The 24942-nt window shown below is 39.9% G+C and overlaps 1 protein-coding gene across 1 annotated transcript in view; it reads left to right on the forward strand.

Annotated features, from left to right (window-relative positions):
• Positions 1-24942, forward strand: part of LOC123952603 (ras and EF-hand domain-containing protein-like) — a 166355-nt gene that overhangs the window by 75138 nt on the left and 66275 nt on the right. Inside the window, 2 exon segments of the mRNA XM_046021858.1 lie at positions 16939-17724; positions 17726-17895. Coding sequence (XP_045877814.1) covers positions 16939-17724; positions 17726-17895 — 956 coding nt within the window.

Here is a 24942-nt window from a genome sequence, read left to right on the forward strand (position 1 = left end):
AGAACAAATTCTTTCACATTGTGATTTTTTAAAAAAAGAGGTTGTATTTGCCAAAAGCTTTCTTACAAATCACTTAATATACTTAAATATGAATCATCCCATAAATATAGTCTTGTCACTTTTCCATCTAAACTTATGCCATGTTCTCCTAATGAACCATTAATTTTCAAAAATATTATTTTGATGTTTGCTTGATATACTTAATTTAAAAATTATCTTATTGGGGTACCTGGGTGGCTCAGTGTGTTAAAGCCTCTGCCTTTGGCTCAGGTCATGATCCCAGGGTCCTGGGATCAAGCCCCACATCAGCTCTCTGCTCAGTGCAGAGCCTACTTCTCCTCCTCTCTCTCTGCCTGCCTCTCTGTCTACTTGTGATCTCTGTCTGTCAAATAAATAAATAAAATCTTTAAAAAAAATTAAAAAATAATAAAAAAATATTGTTGGGCATAGAGATTGCTTCTGATTTTCATTATAAAAAAAACATAGTAAAAATATCCTCGTAAGCAAATATTTGCATCTTTGATTATTTCATTCATAGAAAGCCCTAAAAAATAGAATTACTAGTTCAAAAAATTAGGAAATTAACATTTTTAAGGCTTTCAAATTAATATCGCTAAAGTGCTCTTGGAAAGGCTTTATAGTGCATTCTTCCAACAGCGTTGTGTGGAACTGCCTGTCTTGCCTCATCAGTGGAAACCTCAGTGCTCTGGTACATATAGAGCCAATGTTATGGACAGCATATCTTATTTTGATTTGTTTTGCTGATGCTTCTTGACATTAAATGTTTTTAATATTTTTTTTAAGATTTTTATTTATTTACTTGAGAGAGAGGGAGACCAAAAGCAGGGGGAACTGCAGAGGAAGAGGGAAAAGCAGGCTCCCCTTTTTTTAATATTCTTAATGGTATTTTGCATTTATTTATTTCTGTGTTGGGGGGTTTCCCTTTATACTATTGAAACATATATCTTGGGGGGTTCCTGGGTGGCTCAGTCAGTTAAGTAGCTGCTTTCTGCCCGGGTTGTGATCTTGGGGACCTGGGACTGAGACCTGCTTCAGGCTTCCTGCTCACCGGGGAGCTTCTACCTTTTACTCTGCCCCTCTCCCTATTCATGCTCTGTCTCTCTCTCTCTCAAAAAAATAAAATCTTAAAAAAAAAAGAAACATACATATGTGTAGCTTCATAGATTTGTAAATATTCTTTATAGATATTATGGTATTAATGATCAGTTTTTTAAAAATTTTATTAAGTATTTGTTCCAGTATACCATTTCATGAAAAGTTTTCCAGGTGATTCTCAGGTTTTCTTGATACACTGAATACATTTTAAAGAAGAATACATGAATATGTATAAAATATACATACTTTATAATGTGTTACAATGATAAATACATGCTATTCTATTTTTTTCTAGAGGTAAGCTGCTTGATTTACTTATTTTTTTTTACTGGAGTTTAACTGATAAATAACATTATATGAGTTTCAGGCATACAACATAAAAATTCAGTATTTGTATATACTGCAAAATTATCACCACAATAAGTCTAGTTAACATCTGTTGAATTTAAAATCTCTGATTAAAGATAATGTATGAGACAATCATTTATCAATTTGGAAGAGTCAATTTCAAGAAGTCATGAAGCCCTTTTTATCGAATTCATTTGTTCTACGGTGGTATTTTAGGGTGTGACCCCCTGTAGTTCTACAAAAAATATGAAGGTTGTACTTGGTTTCCTCTTGTGGAACTGCATATATATACTAGATACAGGGTCTGGAAATGGGCCCAACGGGAAATAAGAGGGGCATGTAAAATAGACATGAATTCAAACTACCCCAGTCTTTTTCATTCATTTACGAAAGTATTTACCACAGACCTATGCCCTTGGATTAGCAGACCACTGTGCCCACACACACTTCTGTTAGATTTACAGAACCAACATGCTTCCTCTCCTCTTTGCAACTTCACCAATATCATCCCTCTTGCTAATCACGTCTATCTATGATCTTCATAACGGAGGCCGCAGTTGATAGACAGAGGATGCTTGTCAGAGCCTACAGATCTCTACATGGGAAAAATCAGTAGAATAGAATAGAAAGGAAGACATCATAAATGTACTTCATTACAGCCTTGAGGCCTACTTTTCCTTCAGGCCCAATTTTTTATTTATGCTTAAGCCACATTACAGATGGAAACTCCCCCCCCAACCCCCACGCTGACCTTTCTTTTATTTTGTCTTTTATCTATGAGTATCTGAATAAAGACTGTGCTTATGATCCCGCTGATCAGCTTATTATACGTGTTTGGATTTCACTTGTAAATGTCTGACTGAAATATAACAAAGAAAAAAGTGAATATACAGTGTGCTGGGCTAATGATAAGCCACTGTTACCTTTTACTGATTTTGTCTCTGAGACAAAAGTCGCTCGTCTGGGTGATAAAAAACTAACAAAAGTCTGACTTGACTGGAATCCGAGTCTTTCCTGTGTTACTGTTGGCGGGGGGCCTGCATGAATGACACACAGCTGAGGTCAGTTCCCTAATTAGGAGACTATCTTCATGGTGGAAGGGTGCTGTGTCTCTAATTACACTGATATGTCCCAGAGGCTTCATTTCAGAGAGGGTTTCATAAGGCTAGAACCTACTAACATGCAGAATTAAAGAAATTTTTTTTTTTTTTCATTCTGGCTTGTCTCCAAAGGCTGGATCATACTAATTAAAGTACAGAGGAGAGAACAACTCCAAACTTGAGAGCTTATTTTGCTGGTTTTCACTATCATACTGACATGGAGATTGTAGGCTGCCTGTGTGTGTGTGTGTGTGTATGTGTGTTTATTGGTAACTATGGCCACACCCCCATTTTTGTTGGCTCTCCTGGCACTCTTACTGGATTATCTGCTTCATGCCACCTCAGGATCTTCCTTTTCTATTTTACCTCGTCTCCAATAAAATATTCAGTTAATTCAAATGTGAATTCAAAACCAGTTATGTTGCCTTCTTTACTGCTCCCAAGTCAGCAGTTCAGTAGCTTAATTTAGAGAGAGGTGATCAAGTAGGCAAATATACGACAGGCGCGGGTGTCTCATTGTTTTACTGCATCTCTCGGAGCACGGGTACCTCTAAAAGCAGAGCCTATCTGAACAGGATTTATTCGATTGTAAAAGGAAAGAATGTTCTATTCTGAAAGCGATGGGGACTTCCAGAAATGGTGGAAGTGGAATAGCCTGAGAGAAACATTTACAGCAATGTGAAACCTGTCCTTACATTGCCTTCCTCACGTTAGTGAATTTATTTTCTTAGAGGAAAACATGGAACACTGTTCTCACGCTCACGAAAACACGCAACAGAAACCTGGGTCTGCGTCCTGTGGTTTTTATATTATCATTGAGGTTTGGACCAGAAATGAACAGGAACAATTATCAAACACAGTCTTGCCCACTCATTTACTAATAGACTCTCAGGAATGAGAAGCAGATTACTTTTTTTTTCCCCGTGAGGAGATAGATCTCTAACTAAAACGTTCAGGAAAACACTCATTTAATTCTTCTTGTGCAAGTAATCTAAATCATTTGTTTCATTTGAGAGGCAGGATTGATTTAGCATGGACGTTGGAACCCAATTCCCTGGCCCAAACCCCAGCTCTTTTATTAGCTGGGTGACCCTGGATGAGATACTAAACTTCTCTGTGCCTCACTTTCCTCATCAGTAACATGAAGATGAAATGATAGGTCCTGCCTCAGGGTCTTCGTGGGGACTAAGTGACTTAACTCAGGAAAAGATTTAGGGGCCCAGAATATGAAAAGCCCTCTGTGTTAGGCATTATTATTTGTTTATAAATACCATTAAAATTGTTTTTATTCAAATAATAAGTATTATTCACCATGCATACACTCATACTACTTATTTAAGGTGGTTATTTCTTAGAAAGTAAAAATTATCATTACTCAGTTTGAATAAACCCATTGTAAAGAACTTTGAATTTTCATAATTATTATAGGGAAGACTTATTCCTTAGAGAGCACTGGCCTAATCATTCAGTGGGACCCAAAGAGATATCAGAATTTCAATATTTATGGATATTATCATGACATTTAAAGTCCTCCAATTTTTCTGTTATTAATTGAAAACAAGAGATAGTGTCCATTTTCTTTTTTCTTTTTTTAAAAAAGAAATTACCTATTTATTTGAAAAAGAGACAAAGAGAGAAAGAGAGAGAGCATGAGTTGGGGGGGAGGGGCAGAGGGAGAGGGAGAAGGAAACTCCTACCGAGCAGTGAAGCCCGCTGTGAGCAGGGGGATCATGACCTGAGCAGACGGCAGAGGCTTAACTGACTGAGCCACCCAGGTGCCCTAAGAAAATGTCCATTTTAAAGATGAGGATAGAAATTGAGGAGTTTTTTTTGTATGTATAATGTTCTTTTAACATTGAAAAGCATAAATTTCTTACTACAGATATGTGTTTTCAGCAGTATGAAACATGGGGAATTATTTCAGGGACAGTCTAAGGAAGCTTTTCCCCTTGCCTTTGTTAACATTAGGAGAACTCTCCGTGATATGCTATGTGAAACATTGAAAATCCCCAACCAGATCATCTTTGATAGTGCGTACAGGCCACACATACTATCTGGGTCTATATCTGGAGAGCAAAGATGATAATACTTAGGATTTAAGTTTGAAAATTCCTTTTCCTTTAACGTTGGCATGGCTTTATCTCCGTGGGACCATCTCATGTTTCTGACATTGATGACTGTCCCATTTCCCAACAGTTCTGGGGATAGTGGAAATACGTTTGCTACAAACCTACTTGCCCTAACTTTCCCCCCTTCTTGCTATTCTCCATTCTTACCTGCCTTCCTGCAGCCCCCCAATTTTAAAGGGAAACCTGGTAACTAGCCTAAAAGAAGAGTCTGACATGGACAGAAGAATTATCGCTTACAGAGGGCACAAATACTGAACATGGATTCTGTTAAATCAGAATTACTATTTTTAGGGATCCCAACTAGAAGGTCAGTAAAAAATCCTGCTTACCAGAGATTTTTTACTTTAACCTATAGATTTATTTTCAGTAATCTGTTTCTTTGAAGTCCCATTTGTTTAGATTGGTAGAATCACTGACAATGATTCTCTGGCATCCGTATTTGCTAATCATGGGATCACAGGTGGATCTGCTGTGTGGCCAAGGCTGTGAACCATCGTTAAGATCAGTAATTCTCAATTTTTATGTACATCAGGATCACTCAGAAGACTTGTTAAAACACAGACCGGTGTGGGGCACTTAGGTGAGCATCCAACTCTTGATTTCAGCTCAGGTTCATGATCTTGGGGTCATGAGATTGAGTCCCACGTCTGGCTCTGTGCTCAGCGCAGAGTCTGCTGGAGATGTTCTCCCTCTCCCTCTGTCCCTCCTTCCATGTGCTCTCTCTCTCTCTCTCTCCCTTTCCCTCTCAAATAAATATACAGTCTTAAATACACACACACACACACACACACACACACACACACACACACACACACACCTATACACACAGACTGGTGAGCCCCAACCCCGTAGTTTCTGATTCAGTGGGTCAGGAGTGAAGCCCCTCTCCCCCGCAAATTTTCTAACAATTTCTTAGGTGATGCTGATGCTGCTGGTCCAGGAGTCATCCTTCGAGGACTAACAATTTAGATTATACATGGATCCCTTGTCCTGGGAGAGGACATTGTGCTCCCGAGATCTAGGTAAACTCTTCAAAGTTACTCATGATTCTGACAAATCTTGAGGTTGGACTTACACTCTCAGGTTCCCTCCTGTCTTGTGCTTCGTGGGGTCCTGCTCCCTCTCACATGCACAATGGTAACTCAGCCTCTTCCATCTCAGTTGTGAGTGAAATAAACCTCAGTAGAAATGTTTCAGGGAACCCTAAGAAAGGCCTACATCACAACAAAGAGAACACCTTCTCTCATCCTCAAGTGTCCTGTCAACCTCACCTTGCCGGCTCTGGCCTCGCTCCATTTACTGCCTTCTGTCTCTCCCTGCTCCACGGTCTTTACCCGCTGTCAGGAGGAAGAAAAACCCATCCCTGTCCATGAAGAGTGGCAGAACTATCGCGCGTTGTTCTGCAGGCCCTTTCCTCCTACAAACGTCTAGCACAGTATTAGCCCAAACAAAGACAGGTCCCTTCTGGGAGTAAGTCTGGTGCCAGATGTTAAGATAACGATCACTTTTACTTCATTATTACTAAATAGCCATCAAAATGACAACACCGTAATAACCCTCTGGATCTATCTACTATTACCCTTTCTCTAAGTATCTCCAAGTAGAATCTGACATCTTTAGATCTTTGCCCTGTCATCTTTACTTTTTTTGTTTTGTTTTGTTTTGTTTTAGAGTCTGGAAATTTTATTAGGCGTGTTCATTGTATGTGCTTCTTTTAGGGAACTATGTTTGCAGTCTCTGTCTGGATGGGAGGACAGGACTGGTAGGGGAGGAGGGATAGCGTGGGGTTAGTGAACATGCAAGGCCAAGGTAAATTTGGGGGCTAAGTTTTTGAAAATGTCATAAAAAAGTACACTTCACTATCTATTCTCTTAACTTTTTGTTCTCTTTCTCCTTTCCAGAGTTTGTTCATTGGCTAATTATTGTCACATTAGTTTGGAACGTGTGAAACTCAGTTTCTACAAGAATGTCACCCTGCATGTGGTTCAAAACTGCGAAAACTGAAGATGGTAAGAGAATGTTGATTTTTGTCCACTTGTTTCTCTTTCAGTCTTAAATGTCATCACAAAATGAAAACTTGATATCAGCTGTGCATTGGTTTATTATTTAATATTTGTATTATTATTATTTATAAATCCTCGGTGTTGCTTCCATTTTATCAGCACAGGGTTCTAGCTATCATTAATTATTTCCCAGAAAATAGCTTCTGGTAATTTCATTTAAGACCAAACCAAGTTTTCATGAATTCTCATATAGCATAAAAATTATATTAGTTCTTTGGTACTTTGAAATTCATTGAAAAGTTTAGGAAAAAATACTTGGGGGGATGTTAGATACTTTTCATTTACGTTAGCCTCTGTCCTTGGGATCACCATTTACCAGAACAATATACAAGCCAGGGAAATAAAACATTTGAGGAGTTTTGGGAGTTGAAACTACCATTTCAGATGTCCGATATTTCAAGAATTATTTGATGAATCCTAGTCTCTCTGTGAAATCTGAATTTTTTTGGAGGAAATCTGAGATTTCTGTAATGAGTTAATCTTTCAGGAAATAGAGGAATCCATAGAACAAATACTTCTGTATGGAGCTCCAGAAATTTTTAGGCTTCAAAATGAACAAAATAATGAAATAGTTTGAGGGAATTCAGTTTGCTGATTGTCTATGTCTTATACAAATCAACTAATAATTTGTTTATTACTAAAAAATATGAATTGAGAACTTAGAAGACATAATGGAATTTACATTATTTTCCGCAATCCTGCAGGTATGGCATTCCTTCACAAATGTCTAGTTAGTGGGCAAAGGAATTCTGTTTTCTTCCAATGTCTCATTGCATGGTGCAAATGTGACATCTTACTTTTTTTTTTTAAAGCTAGATTTCACTTTATTCTCCCATCTTCTTTAACATTAAAGATTTGCAAATTAAAGAATACATGTAAGAGTGTTAGAAATCCTGGTTCTGTATTTCCAATTACTACATCAGTAAAAAATTAGTGTCCTAGTTCATTGCTAAGCTGAGACTCTGGGGTATTGGTGAAAGAGCCTTATTTGAATATCTCATCCTTTGAATACTGAATTATAGAATACTTTCCAGAGGAATAGGAAAGGTTTTAGAATTTTATAGATCTCTATCTGACTGATCTAGTTTGTCTCATTTTGTACTTCTGGGAACAGGAGCTTTAATCTTTCTTAGTCTAAAAAAAAAGATTAATATTTTAACATCTCCTATTATAGAATTGGGAACTTCCATGGCACATAGAAATGTACATTTCTCCATTATTTTGGATGAATATAAATGTGTCTCTGATCTAACAATGCACACATTGCATTCCCTGGGGCTAAAAGTAATTTTTGAGCATTTGAGGTCAAATTCATAGGATTTCCTAAGAAGAAATCCATTGTGATCTTAGAACATGATTTGACTTTTGTTAGAATGTAAGTTTGGGAAAAAGTTGAGTGTGTCCTAGACATTTCTAAAACAATTAGTAAATTGGGGCACCGGTATGGCTCAGTCTGTTAAGTGTCTGCCTTTAGCTCAGGTCACGACCTAGGGTACTGGGATAGAGTCCCATGTCCAGTTCCTTGCTCAGCGGGGAGCCTACTTTTCCCTCTCCCTCTGCTTGTTGCTCCCCCACTTGTGTTTGCTCTGTCCCTCTCCTTCTCTGTGTCAAATAAATAAAAAAAATCTTTAAAAAAAATAAGTAGTAAAGTAATAAGGAAATACATGATTATTGTTCCAATACCATCAACATTAAAATGCACACAACTGCCTAATAGTTGTTTATAATTATTCCTAATTTTAAATCCTGCCTCCTTTCCAAAGGCTTTAGGACTTTTTTTTAATAGGTAAATACACACACGCACGTACGCGTGCGCGCGCACACACACACACACAGCTGAGCAATTTGAAATTACGGTAAAAAAATGTTTGCTCAGAAACCAGGTAGAGAAACAGGAGAAATGGAACTGGGGTCAAGGTGAGGGAAGACTGAAGTTGGAGCTGCTGGCAGGGAAGGCAAAATGGGAAGCACCATAAAAATGATGGCCCTTTTTGCCTTCTAAAACAAGGCCTGGCAATTCTTTATCAAAGGCAAAATTAATCCATCCTGAGAAGAATTTATCACTGGATTCTTCTACAATACTGAGAAAATAAAAACCTTAACAGTCACACATGTCAGCTGATTGCGTAAGATTCTACCTGGTCAGTATTTCCTTATTTTAAAAAAATGCTACACAAGTCACCATTGATAGAGTTTCCACATTCTTCCTTCATGCTACCACTATTGCTGTGGGATGACTGCACTTCTTTCCCTGTAAGTTGAAATATTATGTTTTTATTGGATTTGAGGAATTTTCAGAAGCACGAAGGTAGAGGATTAGTTTGAAAATAAGCAGATCCTTTGCTAGTGCATTTCGTTAACTTGTGCTATGAGAATATGTGAAACATGTCCTCCCCTCACTACTTCACATAAAGCAGGGTTGGAAAAATCCTTTTGTAAAGGGCCAGAGAATGAATATATTAGGTTTTACAGGTCAGATGTGCCTATTCCAACTACTCAGCAGTGCCCATCTAGCGTGAAAGTGAATGCACAGGACTGTGTTCCAATAAAACTTTATGTATGGACAGCAAGTGTTACAGTAGCACAGAACATACCCTTTCCTTCAGAATATAGCTGGTCTTCAACTTCAGATATTCTCACCATTCCTCACTAAGGCGACAAAATTTAAAAATGTACTTGGTGTTCTCAAGTTTGATGCTATCTTTCTCCTTGAGAAACATAAAGTCCTTAACATAAAGAATTTTCATGCACTTACCATGCTTAGACTCTAGGCTCCACTGTCTCCACTCCACATAGTTGGGAGTCTTATCTTTTCACTTCTTTTTAGTTGAAGATTCTCCATCTTTATGGCTGCATTGTCACTTCTGACCTGTGCAAAATAAAAGAGACTTTCAAAAGAGTCCAAGTACTATATGATGCTAATGTTTTCAGGAAAATAGAATTTCTAGTAATAAAGACATTAATAATATACTAAGTTAAATATGCCCCGAAATATTCTCAATTAAATCAAGATATAAATTATTTTTGACTTAAGAGGTAGACAATCAAGGAATAATTGCATGGTACTGTGTTGAGATCTTATAAAAAATAATCCATTTTTGTATGTCAAACATATCTACCCCCATAATAAAATAAAAAATGATAAAATTTTAAATATTGGTATTTTCTTGCCAGTTTGTCCTATTTGTTTATAATGTATTTAAACTTTTACCTGAGATTCCTAATTCGTAAATTACAATCTACTTTTGAGTCACTCAGTGTGTTATGAGAGAATAATATGTCAATTAACTCTGGAAGGAATATTTTCTCTTTTATATGCTATACATATTTAATTGTATGCACCGTGGTTTTATATGTAATACAGCAATGCCCAATATTTTATTTCTTCAGAACTTATATCAGGGCATTGTAGTGGCTTCTGGGGAGCCCATATATCCCACAGGGTCATGCCCTTTGACTTGAGTCTCTGTTGTGACTATTTCATGCCAAGGAAGTAGGTGTGCACTGTCTTTGGCAGGTTACCCAGACACTGGGATGAGGATTCACGTGGACATGGAAGGTAAGCAAAGTGGGGCAGGTAGAACAGTCAAGGGAAGGAGGATAAGCAACAGTGCACCACTGACATCAAGTAACATCACCGTAGATAACTTTGTCTCAGTCCAAATGCTGAATATTGTACGGGTCAACTCAGTGTTGCTCTACAGCGAGGGCAAGGGGGCTTGACCACCACTACTTTCAAAGGAGATACAAATTGCTTGGTATCTACAGTTAACTAGACATGCAGGCAAAGTAAACTCGAACAGCCTCAAGGCTGACGGTTGGGTAGAATGCATAGGGACGGGGCCGAGCAAGAGAGCCTTTGGTACTTGTGCCATGTACAAGTGCCATGGAGCACTTAAATCGGGCGATCTGGTTTGAATCCTAGTTCTAGTAGCTGCGTGATTTTAGTCATAGCACTCAACCTCAGATTTCGTTTTCTTATCTCCCAAATTGGGAAGCCTAACTTTGTGAAAGGATATTTAAAGGATGAAATAGGATTGCATGGTGGCAACATAGGGAAAGGATCCTGGGCAGAGCAAATATTGTAGATGAAGTACAGAGTCTTAAAAAGAATGCTTAATGTTTGGGAAACAGTATGGCTGGAGGACAGATCCGCATGTGCAGTAGGTATGGAGGTGGAAATGGGGTCCTATGCGGACACTTGAGAGGGAAGCACAATCTCTTTTTGGAAAGTCAGGGAAATGACACCTAAGTTGAGGTCTAAAGCAGGGGAGGGGAATATCAGGTAAATATGGTAGGCAGAGCTGAAGTGAGAAAGAGCCCATCCCACTTCAGACAGAGATGTAGAAAACAAAAAGGGTGTAATACAAAGCCCAACTCAGAGCAAAAAATGTGTGGTAGATTAAAGATGGTCAAAATTCTTTACTACTCCTCTCATTCAGTGATGGTGACTATTTACCCCCCTTTTGAGTCGGTGTTGGCCTTAGTGATTAGCTTGACCAATAGAAGGTGGCTTAACATTGAAGACTTCTGAGGCTAGGTTGTAAGAAGCCTTGCAGCCTTGGCCCAAGGCTCTTTGAACACTCATGGTTAGAGCCCTGAGGCACCATGTGGGAAGTCTAAGTGTCCTGAGGGAGGGGCCATTGTGAAGAATCCGTGAGACTCCATGAACGTAAAAGCTGGACTAAAATTTGAAAATTCATCAATATAATTCATCACATTAACAGGATAATGGAGGGGAAAAACCACTATCCTCTAAATAGATACTGAAAGCATCTAACAAAATCCAAAATCCATCCATGATAAATATTCTCAGCAATGTAGGAATAGAGGAGAAATTCCTCAACCCTATAAAAAGCATCTACAAAAACTCTACTGTTAACTTTACAATCAACAATGGAAGAGTGAATGATTCCCCCATGATTAGGAACAACGCAAGGAGATCTGTTCTTACCACTGTAATTCTACATTGTAGTAGAAGTCCAGACCAGTGCAATAAAGCAAGAAAAAGAAAACATATACAGATGGGAAATGAAGAAGTAAAACTACCCTTTTCTTCCCACAGACGACATGACTGTGTAAGAGAATATTCTAAGATCCTATCAGATCCACTACTAAAACTAGTAAGTGAGTTGGGCAAAGTCTCAGAATACAAGTTTGTCAAAATTCCAAAATCAATTGAATTTTATATGCTGGAAACAAACAAATGAGGGATACAACATGTTTATTGATAGGCAGACATTGATCTATAAGATTCAACACAGTCTCAGTGCCAGAAATATAAGTATAAATTGAAAAACTGATCTTAAAATTTATATGGAAATACCTAAGACCAAGGAATATCCAAAACAATTTGGAAAAAGAATAACAAAGCTGCAGAACTTATCCTACTTGATTTTGAGTCTTACTATCAAGCAATGTGATCAAGAATATATGGTCTTGGTGAAAGGATAAATGTAAGAGTCAAGAAGACAGAATAAAAAATCCAGAAATAGACCCATACGTATATGGTCATTTGATTTCTGACAAAGGTAATTCAATAGAGAGAGGATCCTTTTTTCAATTTCAATCGAACCAACTCTATAGTGTTCTAAACAGTATAAACACCATTTCACAAACCAGAGCAGGGTAGACATTCCGTACTAATTGTCTATAATTCATGATTTCCCAAAGTCTGATAACTGCCAACACGTACACACACACAACAATGCTGTATACTGATTACAGAAACAATATGCAATCAAAGAGGAAGTTCATCTGGATGGATGCATAATGCTGTATTTTCTAAAAAAAAAAAAAAAAAAAAGATCTGGCAAAATGTTCATATTTACAATTTTGGGTATATCAGTGTTACATTATTCTTTTCTCTTTTTTCTAGATTTACTTAAAGAGCAAGTAAATTACTATGATGTAAATTTGTGGACACATTCTTTTTTTGTAAAATCTTCAAAATTTTCTTGTAACTTCCTTAGGAACAGCAAGCCATGACAGATATTCATGAGAGCACTAAGACTCAAAGTCTTGCAGGGGTGCCTATGTTTGAGAAATTTCTGAACCTTCTAATTGGTCCCTCAGTGGTATGCCATTACTTGGATATTTTGTGCCATCATAACAGGCTCATTGGATCTTTCTGGGGCAGAGTAACTGGAATGTTAAGTGACTTTGAAGAAGGCTCTTCTACCTGAAGGAAATCCTATAGGGCAGATTACAACAGGCTTCCACTAAACGCCTCTCCCATTTTACTGAGTGAAGAGGAGGTTAGGGGGTCATGCTAATTCCCTGTTATAGGAAATTGGGTGAATTTATGATATTGGGGCACAGGAATAATTTCTCATGACTCACTACCCTGGTCATTGGTTTCCCAAAGAATGTTCTCAAGATCACTAACTTGGTGGAAAGCCCTCAGAAATTGAAACAAAAACCAAACCAAACCCAAAACCCTACTTTCAAAATCAAATACATTTAGGAAATTTTAGCTTAAGCAAGTATAAACCGCTTTCTTTATCTCATCCAAGAAAGGGCAGAGTAGGATTCTTTTCCAAATTTATTTGTGTTTTAGAAGTGTATTTGATCACATAACATCTTTTCACTGTTCTGAGAAACACACTCTAACAAGATTATCTCTGATTTTTAAAATCCTTGGGTAGCCACAGAGCAAGCTGCTCTTTCTCAAATCATGCTAATAAATATAGGCAAGCTCTCTTTACCTACCAATTCATTGGCTCACAAAGGTTGCTCTGTTATCTCCAATTTCTCACTAGCTGTTTCTGGATGCTAGAACAGAAAAGAAATGCTTCCTATTTCTTTCTTCTCCCTCTTTCTTAAAAAATTAGAGACAGATTATGTAACCCTGGCCTTCCCCTGAGTATATTGCTGAGGATATTTAGAAGCATTCCTCAGTAACTTGTGAATGGCTTTGCAGAAGCATGTCATGTTTTTAGATAAACTGGAGGTCCCTTACTCTTTCTATAAATCAATTAATTTCTCACTGATTTACATGACAATTTCAGATGGTTGTCAATTTGTACTTGTGCCTAATGAATTAGTCTTAAGATTCATTACCTCCTCTTCCGTTTCCCCTGATCTCCTCTGCCATAGGCTTAATGATGTATAAAAAAAACAAAAAAACAAAAAACACTTAAAATATGAAAGGCAACCCACTAGGAACTTCAAGAATCTTTTTATAAACTCAAGAGTTCCTTCAAAATGTGATTCCTTAATAGAACTGACTAGAAAGTTCAGAAATAAACCCAAATACAGAAAGGAATTGAGTATATGCCAAAAGTGACATTTAAATCCATGGGGAAGGGACAGTTGAATAAAGTGTTAGAACAATTAGAAAAATAGTAAAGTTAATTCTACAACTCATACCTGACCCAAACCAAATTCCAGACAGAATATAACTTTAACTTGAAATGTAAAACCATGGAAAAAAAAAGAGCATTCCTGTGCCTTGCTTATTTGAGCTGACATAATTCATACTAAGTAATGTCTTTGAGAACAGGTCACAGTGAAATTGAAGAAACTTTGGTAGGAACAGAAGGATCCAACTCTTCCACAAAGGCTGGGAAATGGTTTGGTTAGACAGAAGAGGGGAAAATTAAGTTTAATATTTACACTTTGTGACAATAATAAGGAGCTATTATGTTAATTACATAATCAAGGGGAGAGTAGGAGCGCTGATGGAATCTAAAGGGAGAGATATTGGGTATATGAAGTGGGACCAGAGGACTCTGAGTGTCCAGATGAAGAGTTAACCCTTGGTTCTCTTTTAATTGGGGAACTCTGGGAATTTATGAGCTAGAATGTAGGTTTTCTTAACCATTATTGACATTTTTGGCCAGATAACTCTTTGTCATGGGAGGCTAGCCCTGTGTATGACAGGATGCTTTTCAGCATCTCTGGTCTCTACCTACTTGATGTTAGAAGCATCTTTCCCTTGACAAATTGTGCAACCAATAATGTCTCCAAACATTGCCAGATGTCTCCTGGGTAACAAAATCACCACAGATTGAGAATAACTGAGCTCTAGGATGACAGAATAATTGGCGTTTGAGATGGACTGTCCCATTGTGGTTGTGTAGAATGAACAGAAGACGGTCGGCAGGACAGGAACCTAAGAGAATGTCTTAGAGACTATCCCAGTACTTTAAGTAGGATCATTGTCACAATAAGGGCCCCTAATAAAGTACAAGTCCCTCTCTCTGTGATCTTGTATGGTCCCCTCCCACATTGAGGGTATGTTGGCTTGCCTTGTTGACCATCTTGGCTTTGTTGGCCATGTTGGCTTGCCTTGATGAATGGAATATCAGCAACCATGACATAAGCTGAGGCTTGAAAAGAATTTGTGCATTGGGATTTAGCCTCTTGGATCACTGCCCCCATGTAACAAAGCCCATGCTAGCCTCTTGAAGACATATGGTCCAACTAACAACCAACACCCACTTCCAGATATGAGTGAGGCCTTCTAACACCATGAAGCCACAGTGAAACCACCATAACTACATAATCTTAGGCAAGCCTGCAGAAAAACTACTTACCCAACCCTGCCCAAGCTAATGACCATGAAATTATGAACAAATTAAACGGTTGTTGTTTTAAATCACTAAGTGATTGTTGTGTTGTTATGCAATGGTAGATCACTTAGAGTGGGTTTGGAGTAGATCATTATCACGGGAAATGAAAAGATGTGTACACAAGACATTTGCAAGGATTTGTATTTCTTGATGACTTTTCAGTCAAGGGACTCAGTGAAAGTGCAAAGCAGGTCAAAAAATACAAGAACTTAGAAACTGAGGGCAATGGTCAAAGTGAATTCAGGAATGAAGTTGCAGGAGCAGTCTTCAAGAAAGCACTTCTGTCTAAGCAGTTAAAAATATTAACTCATCTATTTTGAAAACTACAGATATATAGTAATTACTAACAGTATAATGATAATAATACTTCAAAGGTTTAGTTGAACAATTCTATTTCTAAAGCTTTAAGGGCATCATCTAGCTAGCCACTTCTTCCCTTATATGGAAAAATCAATCTTTAGAATAAACAGAAGGCACTCAATAACAATTTATATTGCAATAATGATAAAATTCATTTTGATGTGTTAGCTGTCCACTTGCATGGAACTATATTCACTTAGCAATTAGACTGCTAAGATCAGGGCCTCTAAAGGAATGCCTCTCATAATTTACCAGTTAAATTTATAGATGATAATTATCAGTGATATTTATGGCTTGATAGATGCTGAGCATTGACTCTGTTTATTGTACTATTCAAGAATTAACAGTTCCTCAGATGGTTAGCACTTAGTCTTATGTTTAAGAACACCAGCCTGGAGGGATCCTTATTGTCAAATCCCCTCCTTTATTTTAATCATAATTAAAAAATCAAAGTAATAAGCAATGAAGAAAATCCAGCATGAGATAAAAATGGAAATACAGAGTCATAACTAAAAGAAATGGCTGTACATAAAAGAAAGTCTAAAGCGTGGAGGGGATGGATAATGTAAATACAGTAAAAATAACCCAAATGCATTTTCACAGGCATTAGAATCACTGGAGGGAACATTCGCCTAAGTCACATGACAGTGAGGAAAGTCTCTTGGAAATAGGGTAAGATTGAAAAAAAGAAAGATCAAAATGATCGAATTTTTAAGATCTTGTACCCATTAAGCAGTCAGTATCAAAGACACAATAGCACTGCTGAAGTAAGTGTTTAAAATCAAAGGGTAACCTTGCACTTGGACATAAAATTTCCCTAAGATTTATCTAAAAAATTTTTTTTAAATCACCCTAGTTTATAACTGTCGCTGCCTGCCAAAGAATTTTGATTACTAATTCTTTCTCAGGTTGTGGAGACAAGGACCGAGAAAAATTATTCGGATGCGGGGGATCTGGAAGATCTATGTGATTTCTGATATGTGTTGACCAGTTGGAACTTAATGTTGGGAGGGCATAGATTAAGGAAAGCCAGTAAAATCAGAAAATGGAGTCTTCTGGTAAATCTCGTAGATAAGTTTGCAAGAAAACTTGTTCCCAGACAGAATTTAGGACTGTATATGCAGACGTTTACCAAAATTCCGTAATTACAAGAGACTGAAATATGCATAACGTTAACCAATTTGGGAGTCCTACCCCTATCTTCCTTTTCTCTTATTGTCCAAGTAGCTTTGCACTCTCCTGCTAGCTCTTGGCTTTAACCGAGCAACCAGTGTTTTACTCCAAAGACCCTGGCAAACGCTACCGCTGCAGCCCCGGTTCTGGCCGGTATCCCAAGTCTAAGAGCCCCCAAACCCGGCTCAGCCAGCTGGAGCCTGGCGCAGAAGGGACAGCGGGCTCCGGAGGCGTGGGAGCCCGAACCACGCGCCCCTCCTACCTGGCTGGGCGGAGCCAGATCCGAGCGGAAAGTGTGAGGGCAGCCCCACTGGGCTCTCAATCTCGCGCGGCCGCTACTGCGCTGTACGCGGAGTCCGCACCCGGGCGGGAAAGGGCCGCGCGCGGGACCAGCGTTGGAGGGACCCTCCCCCGGCCCGCGCAGGCGCCGCCCCCCCTCCCCCCCCCAGCGCGGATATTCCTGCAAGCGGCCCAACCAGCCAGCGGAGGCTCTCGCTGCGGCTCCCGGCGGCAGCAGGTGGCCCCGGACTTCCCGCAGTTACCGCTGTCTCAGTGGGCCGCGCGCCCCGTCGCGCCCCGGAGCCCTCTGGGCTACCCTCGCCGGGCGGGATGGAGGTACGGGGACCGGGAGGATCTGGACCACCTGCGCTCTTTCTTCGCTGCCTGCGACACGAACCGCTGGGGGCGCCTGGAGCGCGAGGAGTTCATCGCTCTCAGCGCTGAGCTGCGCGTGCGGCCGGCCTACGCCAAGGCCCTGTTCCAGCGGCTAGACGCTGACCGCGACGGCGCCATCACCTTCCAGGAGTTCGCGCGCGGCTTCCGTGGACGGCACCGAGGCTGGGCTCCCCGGGAGCCCGCGTCCGCCGGAGCCCGCGTCCGCCTCAGCCCACGCGGGACCAGACCCCGAGGACAGCCAAGAGGAAGAGGGCGACGGGGACGCACTGGGAGCCCCCTGGGGTCTGGCGAGCGCCGGCCAGCCTTGGCAGGACTTCCAGGCGAGACTTGGAAAAGAGGCCAAATTCATCCCCAGGTGCGTGTGTGGGTTGGAGGGCGGGAGGTGAAGATGGTGTTACCTGCCCTCACTGGTGCGCTGGCATCTCCCTCTTAACCCGCAGAGTTAGCAGACCTACTGGACCCAGCTCTTCTTTCTGAGTTGCTTTTCTCTGTCCAACTATTCATAGGGGAGATCTCCCTAGAGTTGAAGAAAGGGAGTGCGTTCAGAGTCAGGCTTTGGGGAGAAAGTTTCACTTGCTCACTTCTGAGCCTTGCAAAAGTCACTTTATTAATTACCTGGGCTGCAGTGAAATCCGCAGCATCAAGAGTTTGTTCCCAGACAGAGTTTAGGAGCGCTCTCCAGATCTCATCGCACCTTCTAGCAAGGCCCCCTGCCTGCACCCCGGGGCTGTGAGCTGCGGATTGTCAAATTGGTGTCCCTGATATGTGTAGTTCATGTATTTGTTGTTTTCCTACAACATAGAAGACGAAACATGCTGGGCATTTGTACTGCTGGACTTACATACTCATTGATACCTACCATATATTATGCAGTTTACAGTTTACAGAGTTCGTTCATTTAATTTTTGCAAAAACCCCGGATGTGGATTTTCTCATTTCTAATTGGAGAAATTTAAACCCAGAAATATAGACCCCTAAGACATTAAGGAACTTGACTGATTAATGAAAGAGCAGGGATTTGATCCCATATGTTGTTGAGCTGAAAAACTCTGTTTTATACAATAGAATAAAATGATAAAGTTATATAATAAATTCTCTATGGCTCCGACAGAAATGATATCAAGTTACTAACTTAATTCTCAGGGGGAAAGGAAATGCCTGCAGGGCCAGGCTTGGAAAGATGCTTAGGTTTTATTCAAGAGAAATTTGCCTCTGTGCTTTCCTTCCTGTCATGGTGTGTCTTGAACTGCTGTATTCACTTCTTCCTCAGACACTCTCAGCATGTTAATGCTGTAAAATGTATTCCTGCTCTCTGTTTGGATTATGGTTGAAAGGCAGCTTGCATATCTTAGACATAAAACTCAGAAAACCAAATAGCCCTGGGAGGATCATTGGTCTTGCTCACCCATTCACAGCTTGGACCTGCTGGCTTGGGAGTCCCACTTCCTCCTCCTCCCCAGCTCCTCCCTCCTGTTTGGAGAGTGAGACATGGAGAATGACTCACTGCAAGTATGAGAAGGATGGTGTAGAGAAAGTGGGCGTGATACTCACCTTTTCTATTATTTACAAATGAGTTAAAATACAATCTCTCCATTGGGGAGCTTGTAAGCATCGCTACAAACTATATTCTTGGAATTATCTTTTATCTGTAACTTGGTTTAGGTCCAACTGATTACAAAAGGCAACATTTTTCAGAATCAGGGAAGGTGAGCCCACGGGATGTTTTACACACGAACCTACGCACATACCTACTTTTCACAGTTGTTAAGTCTCAGCAGCAAATACTTGACACTTAACCTTGAAATGATTAGGACGGTCTTCTTAGTATCAGTATAGAAACCAGGTTTTAATATTACTGGTGATACTGTTATCATGATGCCTTTCCAAACTCTTCAATGGTTATTAAATTTAACGGGCACCAGAGTCACCTGGTAGACTTGTATTTTAAGCCACACCCCCTTGTGACTGGAGATTAACAAGGACAATATTTGCCTTCCTGTGCTTGTTCAAGTGGAAAAGAACTAAATGGAGTTGCTTCATCTGATTGTTACCATGGCAGCCAGTAACTGTTTTTGGTAAATTTGATTGCTTCTATTCCACTTTCTCATACAGCTGTTTACCTTCCTTCCTCTCATCCGAATGCGGTAAAAATTGTTTATCATCGATAATGCTGTTGGCATTATTTCAGCCAAATTAATTCTGCAGACGTTAGTGAGTGCTTATTTTGTGCCAGACACTGTCGTAGGTCCTGCCCTAGGTCCCGGGGGACAAAGACAAGGATGAGATGTAGTTCATGCCTTCAAGAAGTTTATAGTGTGGGTGAAACATTTCTCAAAAATTTCATCAAAGAACATTTAAAGATAAGAGGGTTATTTGCAAGAAATTCCATACATAGCGAACATAGCGCAATAGTAACCAGGAGCCGTCTTTGAAGCCTTGAGTTTTTATTTTTAAAAAGTTCATGTGTTTGTTCATTTTAACTCCATATTATATTGGGGCTTATTTTAGTATAAAATATCATATTTTCCTCCAGTGGGAAATTGTTTCTCTAGGAAGGTGTGCCATTTCATCGGGTGGCTTTTTTCCTCATCTGGCACCCCTGGTGGCTTCTTGTCCAATGCGTATCCAGGGGGTTTCCATGTCCAGGTTGAGAAGATGAGTCATCAGATATTAGAATGTTTGGCTCCTATAAGGAAAAATGTGGTAGTGTTGACAGAATTTCCAGTTGTAAGACCAATCAAAGTCCTGGATTAAAAATATAAACATGTTTGGGTTAAACTCCCTAGTCATCAGTGTTGTGGTCTTAGAGAAGAAATAAGGTTGCACCGTAAAAGGATGAAAATGGTCTCTGGGATGTGTGTCAACTCACTCTTCAGTTGGTTTTATTGTAAAAGATTGAAAGACTCCTTCCCCTAAAGGGGAATGTCTTCAGTAGTCAAGTGACTGTTAGCCTGAGCTAGGCAGGTGTACATCTTCTGCCGGGGCAGGATGGCCATCACCACCTCCTGGTGACCTGGAATTAGGTCGGCCAACAGGTGAAACCACAGTGGGTAAGGCAATGTGGTTATAGAAGAGAATTCAGGAAGGAAGATTGTACAAGGCCAAGAACACTCCATGAAGTGGGGAGAAAATGTTGGGTGAGAGAGAACAGACTTGTAATAACCTAGTCTGGCCAATTTTTTGTGCCAGGGGTGTTATGAAAGGGAGTTTCATACCTAGTAGATACTTAATAAATGTGCTCAGTAAATGTTTGCAAAATGAACAGAATAAACTGATGTTTTTTGATTCCTTGATTCATATACTAAGAATGCAGTTCATGGTATGTGTATTTTCTTTATTTCCAATAAAATTGGTTTATTCTTTTTTTTTTTTTTTTTTTTTTTTAACATTCTGCTGTAACCTGGTCATGGTTTTCCGAGTTTGGCAAGAAAGGAGGGAAATGGTGTGTGTGTGTGTGTGTGTGTGTGTGTGTATGTATATATAAACATTTGACTGGGGTAGTGGGATGGCAAAATTTTCAGCTCTAGTTGGACCTAAAGTTTTTTTTTTTTGTTTTTTTTTTTTAAAGATTTTATTTATTTATTTGACAGAGAGAGATCACAAGTAGCAGAGAGGCAGGCAGAGAGAGAGAGAGAGAGAGGGCAGCAGGCTCCCTGCTGAGCAGAGAGCCCAATGTGGGACTCAATCCTAGGACCCTGAGATCATGACCTGAGCCGAAAGCAGCGGCTTAACCCACTGAGCCATCCAGGAGCCCTGGACCTAAAGTTCTTCAGAGTTTTCTCAACTCCATCTTTTGCATTTGTAAGTATTATTTGTGAATTGATTTCACTTCAATAAATCAAGTTAGAACAGCATGTTTTTCACAAACAGAATCATGAGGATCCGACTGGCACGAACACTACCCTGGATTTGTACGTGGACAAAGGTACGGCCACAATGGCCAGATCAGGGATAGACCCAGGCTGGTGCTTGTAATGTAACAGGCGTTAGTGTGATTGGTGTCCTGCCAGGCAGGGCTAGGCTGTTTGTTGTTCAGACACCAAAATCTATCCCCTCTACTCAGCTGTTTCTCTTGGTTTCTGATCTTCACACACGCGCACGCACACACACATACTCTGTTGAAGGGGAGGCTTTTCTTTTGATTATGTAGAAACTGAATTTAATTGAGAAGAACCAAAACTACCCACTTGTGATCTGTGTATGGGTTATCAAAAACAGTGTACTTCAGCATATTCGTGTCATTGTAGTGATGATTATGAAAATCAGGAGAAAAAAACTCAGTGACTGAACACCAATCCCACTTAAGCAGGACATTTTTAAAACATGTAGCTACAAGTAAGCAGAAGGATAGTTTCCACACTGGTCAGGATTTCTTTTACATTTTCCCCTCTCGGGTTCCACATTAGCCCTTTCCAGTCTGATTGCCTTCTTCCCTAATAACATGGTTCCTTCATGAACCCCCTTCTCTTCCACGATGTGCTTCCTCAGATGGGAAGGCAGAGGGCAGATAGAGGCAGAGAAATGGAAACTCAGAGGGCTAGAGATGTGGAGCGGAAAGGATAAGGGGAAGCGAAAGACAGAGGTCAACAGACAGATGGACAGATTGGATAGTGCCTCAGTTTCCCGTCTCTTTCCACTAAACAAGTTCATTGCCATGAGCCACCTTATGATGGGGGAGGCAAATCAGCTCTGCTTTATTTGATTTTAGCCCTTGAGTATCCTAGAATGTGAACATCTTGATGCTTTGGATGGTGTTTGTAGTATTTGAAGATACATTTTTCACTCATGTGGCAGGAACATTATCTGGTGTTCATCCAAGGAGGTACAGACTTGTTCCAGCCTTGAGGCACGGCAGTGGGTTGGACCCCCAGTCCTGGAAGAGGATTAAGCGTGTTTTTGCCAATGTGTGATATTTACCTCTGGCCCTGGCCTTGGGATCTCTCAGTGTTCTGACCACATTCTTTCCAGAATTCTCTGCTTTTTCTGGGTTCAGAAGTGGGGTCTTTGTAGATACATATTTTCTAACTGTTGTTGTTCTGCTGCTTTTCCTTTTTTCTCTTGAGTGTATTCTCTACTCTAATTCTGAGTGTCATTACCCCACTGCTGAGAAGAAACCTGTCTGTTGAGAAGACCACAGCTGTGCCTTGGACCTTATGAGCCTTGCTCCTGGGCTTTGTAGTAGTCTGTACATGGCTTGGTTTTTACGAGCTCTACTTGTTTGTGGTCCCTCCTGGTTTGGATATTTGAATTTTATTTCAAGGTAATGATTTCATTTTGGCCTCCTGGCCCCAGAAACATGTTCTGGCCATCCCATTCTTGGAGGATTGTCTGTCTGGCCAGATGGTTAGGGGCCCTGCTCAGACTGTGAGGTTCAGTGTTTTGTTGTCAATTTCTTGATAAGAGATTATTTATCCTGCCCTTATGGTGTGGACACAAAGGAAAAGACTTCAATTGGGGTATCCTGGGAAGACTGCATTCCAGGAACCACAGACAGTTCTCTTAGCTGTCTTTTAACCTGAAGTTTTGATTGACTCCTCTCCTAAATCACTAATCAAATTCATGGTCCTATTACTCCTGTCACTTTGAGAATGCAGACATTTTTGCCTGTTTCTTCATTTCTGTCTGGGTTACATAATCTTAACTTCATTTGGAAAATGGAAGTATCTGTATCGTGCTGATCTGCCTTGAGTGGAGGTTTGGAGGCTGCCAGCAGAAATGGGACCCTATCGGGGATGAGAAAGAGATTCAAATGTCTGGGGGTTTTTCCTTCTAAAATGGTGTATAGAGTATACATTCTTGCTTTATAGGTAACTTGTTAAAGCTTGGGTAGGTCCCCATTGCAGTATGTTGTTGGACGGGAGAGATGGGAAGAGATTCCTCATCATGGATATTCAGGCTCCTTCTGTCTGATGATATTAGTCTTATATCAGGTTGTAAAATAGAAAGCAAACACTATATTCCAGAGGAAAGTTGTCACGGGGAATATATGTATGACACATGATCTACTTATTAGTTCTTCAAAAAGGGATTCCATTGCTTCAACTTGTAAATATTTGGGATTTCCCAAATTATAATTGCTTTTGTCAGAGCAGTTATTACAGGAGCACAGTGAATTTTGACCCTTCAGGGCTTTGTATGTCTTATAAAAAGATCTACAGATGCAGTAGTTTGGACATGTTTCTTCAGTTCTTTCTCTCATTCACCCAATATGCCTGCCAGCATCCTAGGCACTAGAGAGACTTTGTAGACTTGACCCTGACCTCCAATGAGCGTATTGCCTCAGTTTCTTAATTACATGGGAGTTGATACCTGAAGGACCTGGGAATTCAGTATAATCAATGAAACTATACCTCCTGGTACATACCCCAGCCTATGCACATTTCTGAGTGGTTCTCAGATCAGGGGCTACAGAACTTTTGGGGTCTTTACACGTATACTTGGGAATCTTAGAATACTGTACGTTTTTGTTTTCATTTTGACAAAATAAAATACAAACTAATTTGCACACATTTGGAATCATGTGGATGACTCGTACCTTACAGAAACTCCCATGGTCACTGTAGCATTATTCACTGTAGCCAAGAGATGGAAGCAATCTAAGTGCCCATTGACAGATGACTGGATGAAGAAAAGGTATATACCTACAATAGAATATCATTCAGCTTTAAGAAATAAGGAATTCCTACAATGGGCATCACAGATGAACCTTGAAGAATTACACTAAGTGAAATAAGCTAATCACAGAAGGACAAATAATGCATGATTCCATTTGTATGAAGTATCCTTAGTAGTCAAACTCTTGGAAGGAGAAGTAGAAAGGTAGGTGTAGGGGCAAGGCAAGGAGAGAATGGGGAGTTGTTGTTTAATGGGTATAGTGTCTCAGTCATTCAGGATGAAAGGAGATTTGCTTTACAATAATGTGTCAACAGTAGTGTCCCACAAAAGTTTTGTTAAGATGGTAGGTTTCCGGGGTGCCTGGGTGGTTCAGTGGGTTAAAGCCTCTGCCTTCGGCTCAGGTCATGATCCCAGGGTTTTGGGATCGAGCCCCGAATCAGGCTCTCTGCTCAGCCGAGAGCCTACTTCCTCCTCTCTCTCTCTGCCTGCTTGTGATCTCTGTCTGTCAAATAAATACAATTTTTAAAAATAAATAAATAAATAAATAAATAAATGAAGGTAGAGTTCCTCTATGTTTCTCACCAAAAGAAAAAACCTTAAAAGAAATAGGAAATTTTTTTACAGAGATGAGAAATTGAGAAGGTACCGAAGTTCTGTGTCTTAGCTTTTGTCTTTTGTTTTTGAGCTGTCCCAAGTACAGGTTCTTTCAAGCTTTGCCCCTTTAATGTACTCTTACTTGCTGTTTGTGGGTGAGCAAGCAGAAACACTTGAGATAATGACACATTCT

The sequence above is a fragment of the Meles meles genome, chromosome 11, assembly GCF_922984935.1.
Source record: "Meles meles chromosome 11, mMelMel3.1 paternal haplotype, whole genome shotgun sequence".
Taxonomy (NCBI): domain Eukaryota; kingdom Metazoa; phylum Chordata; class Mammalia; order Carnivora; family Mustelidae; genus Meles; species Meles meles.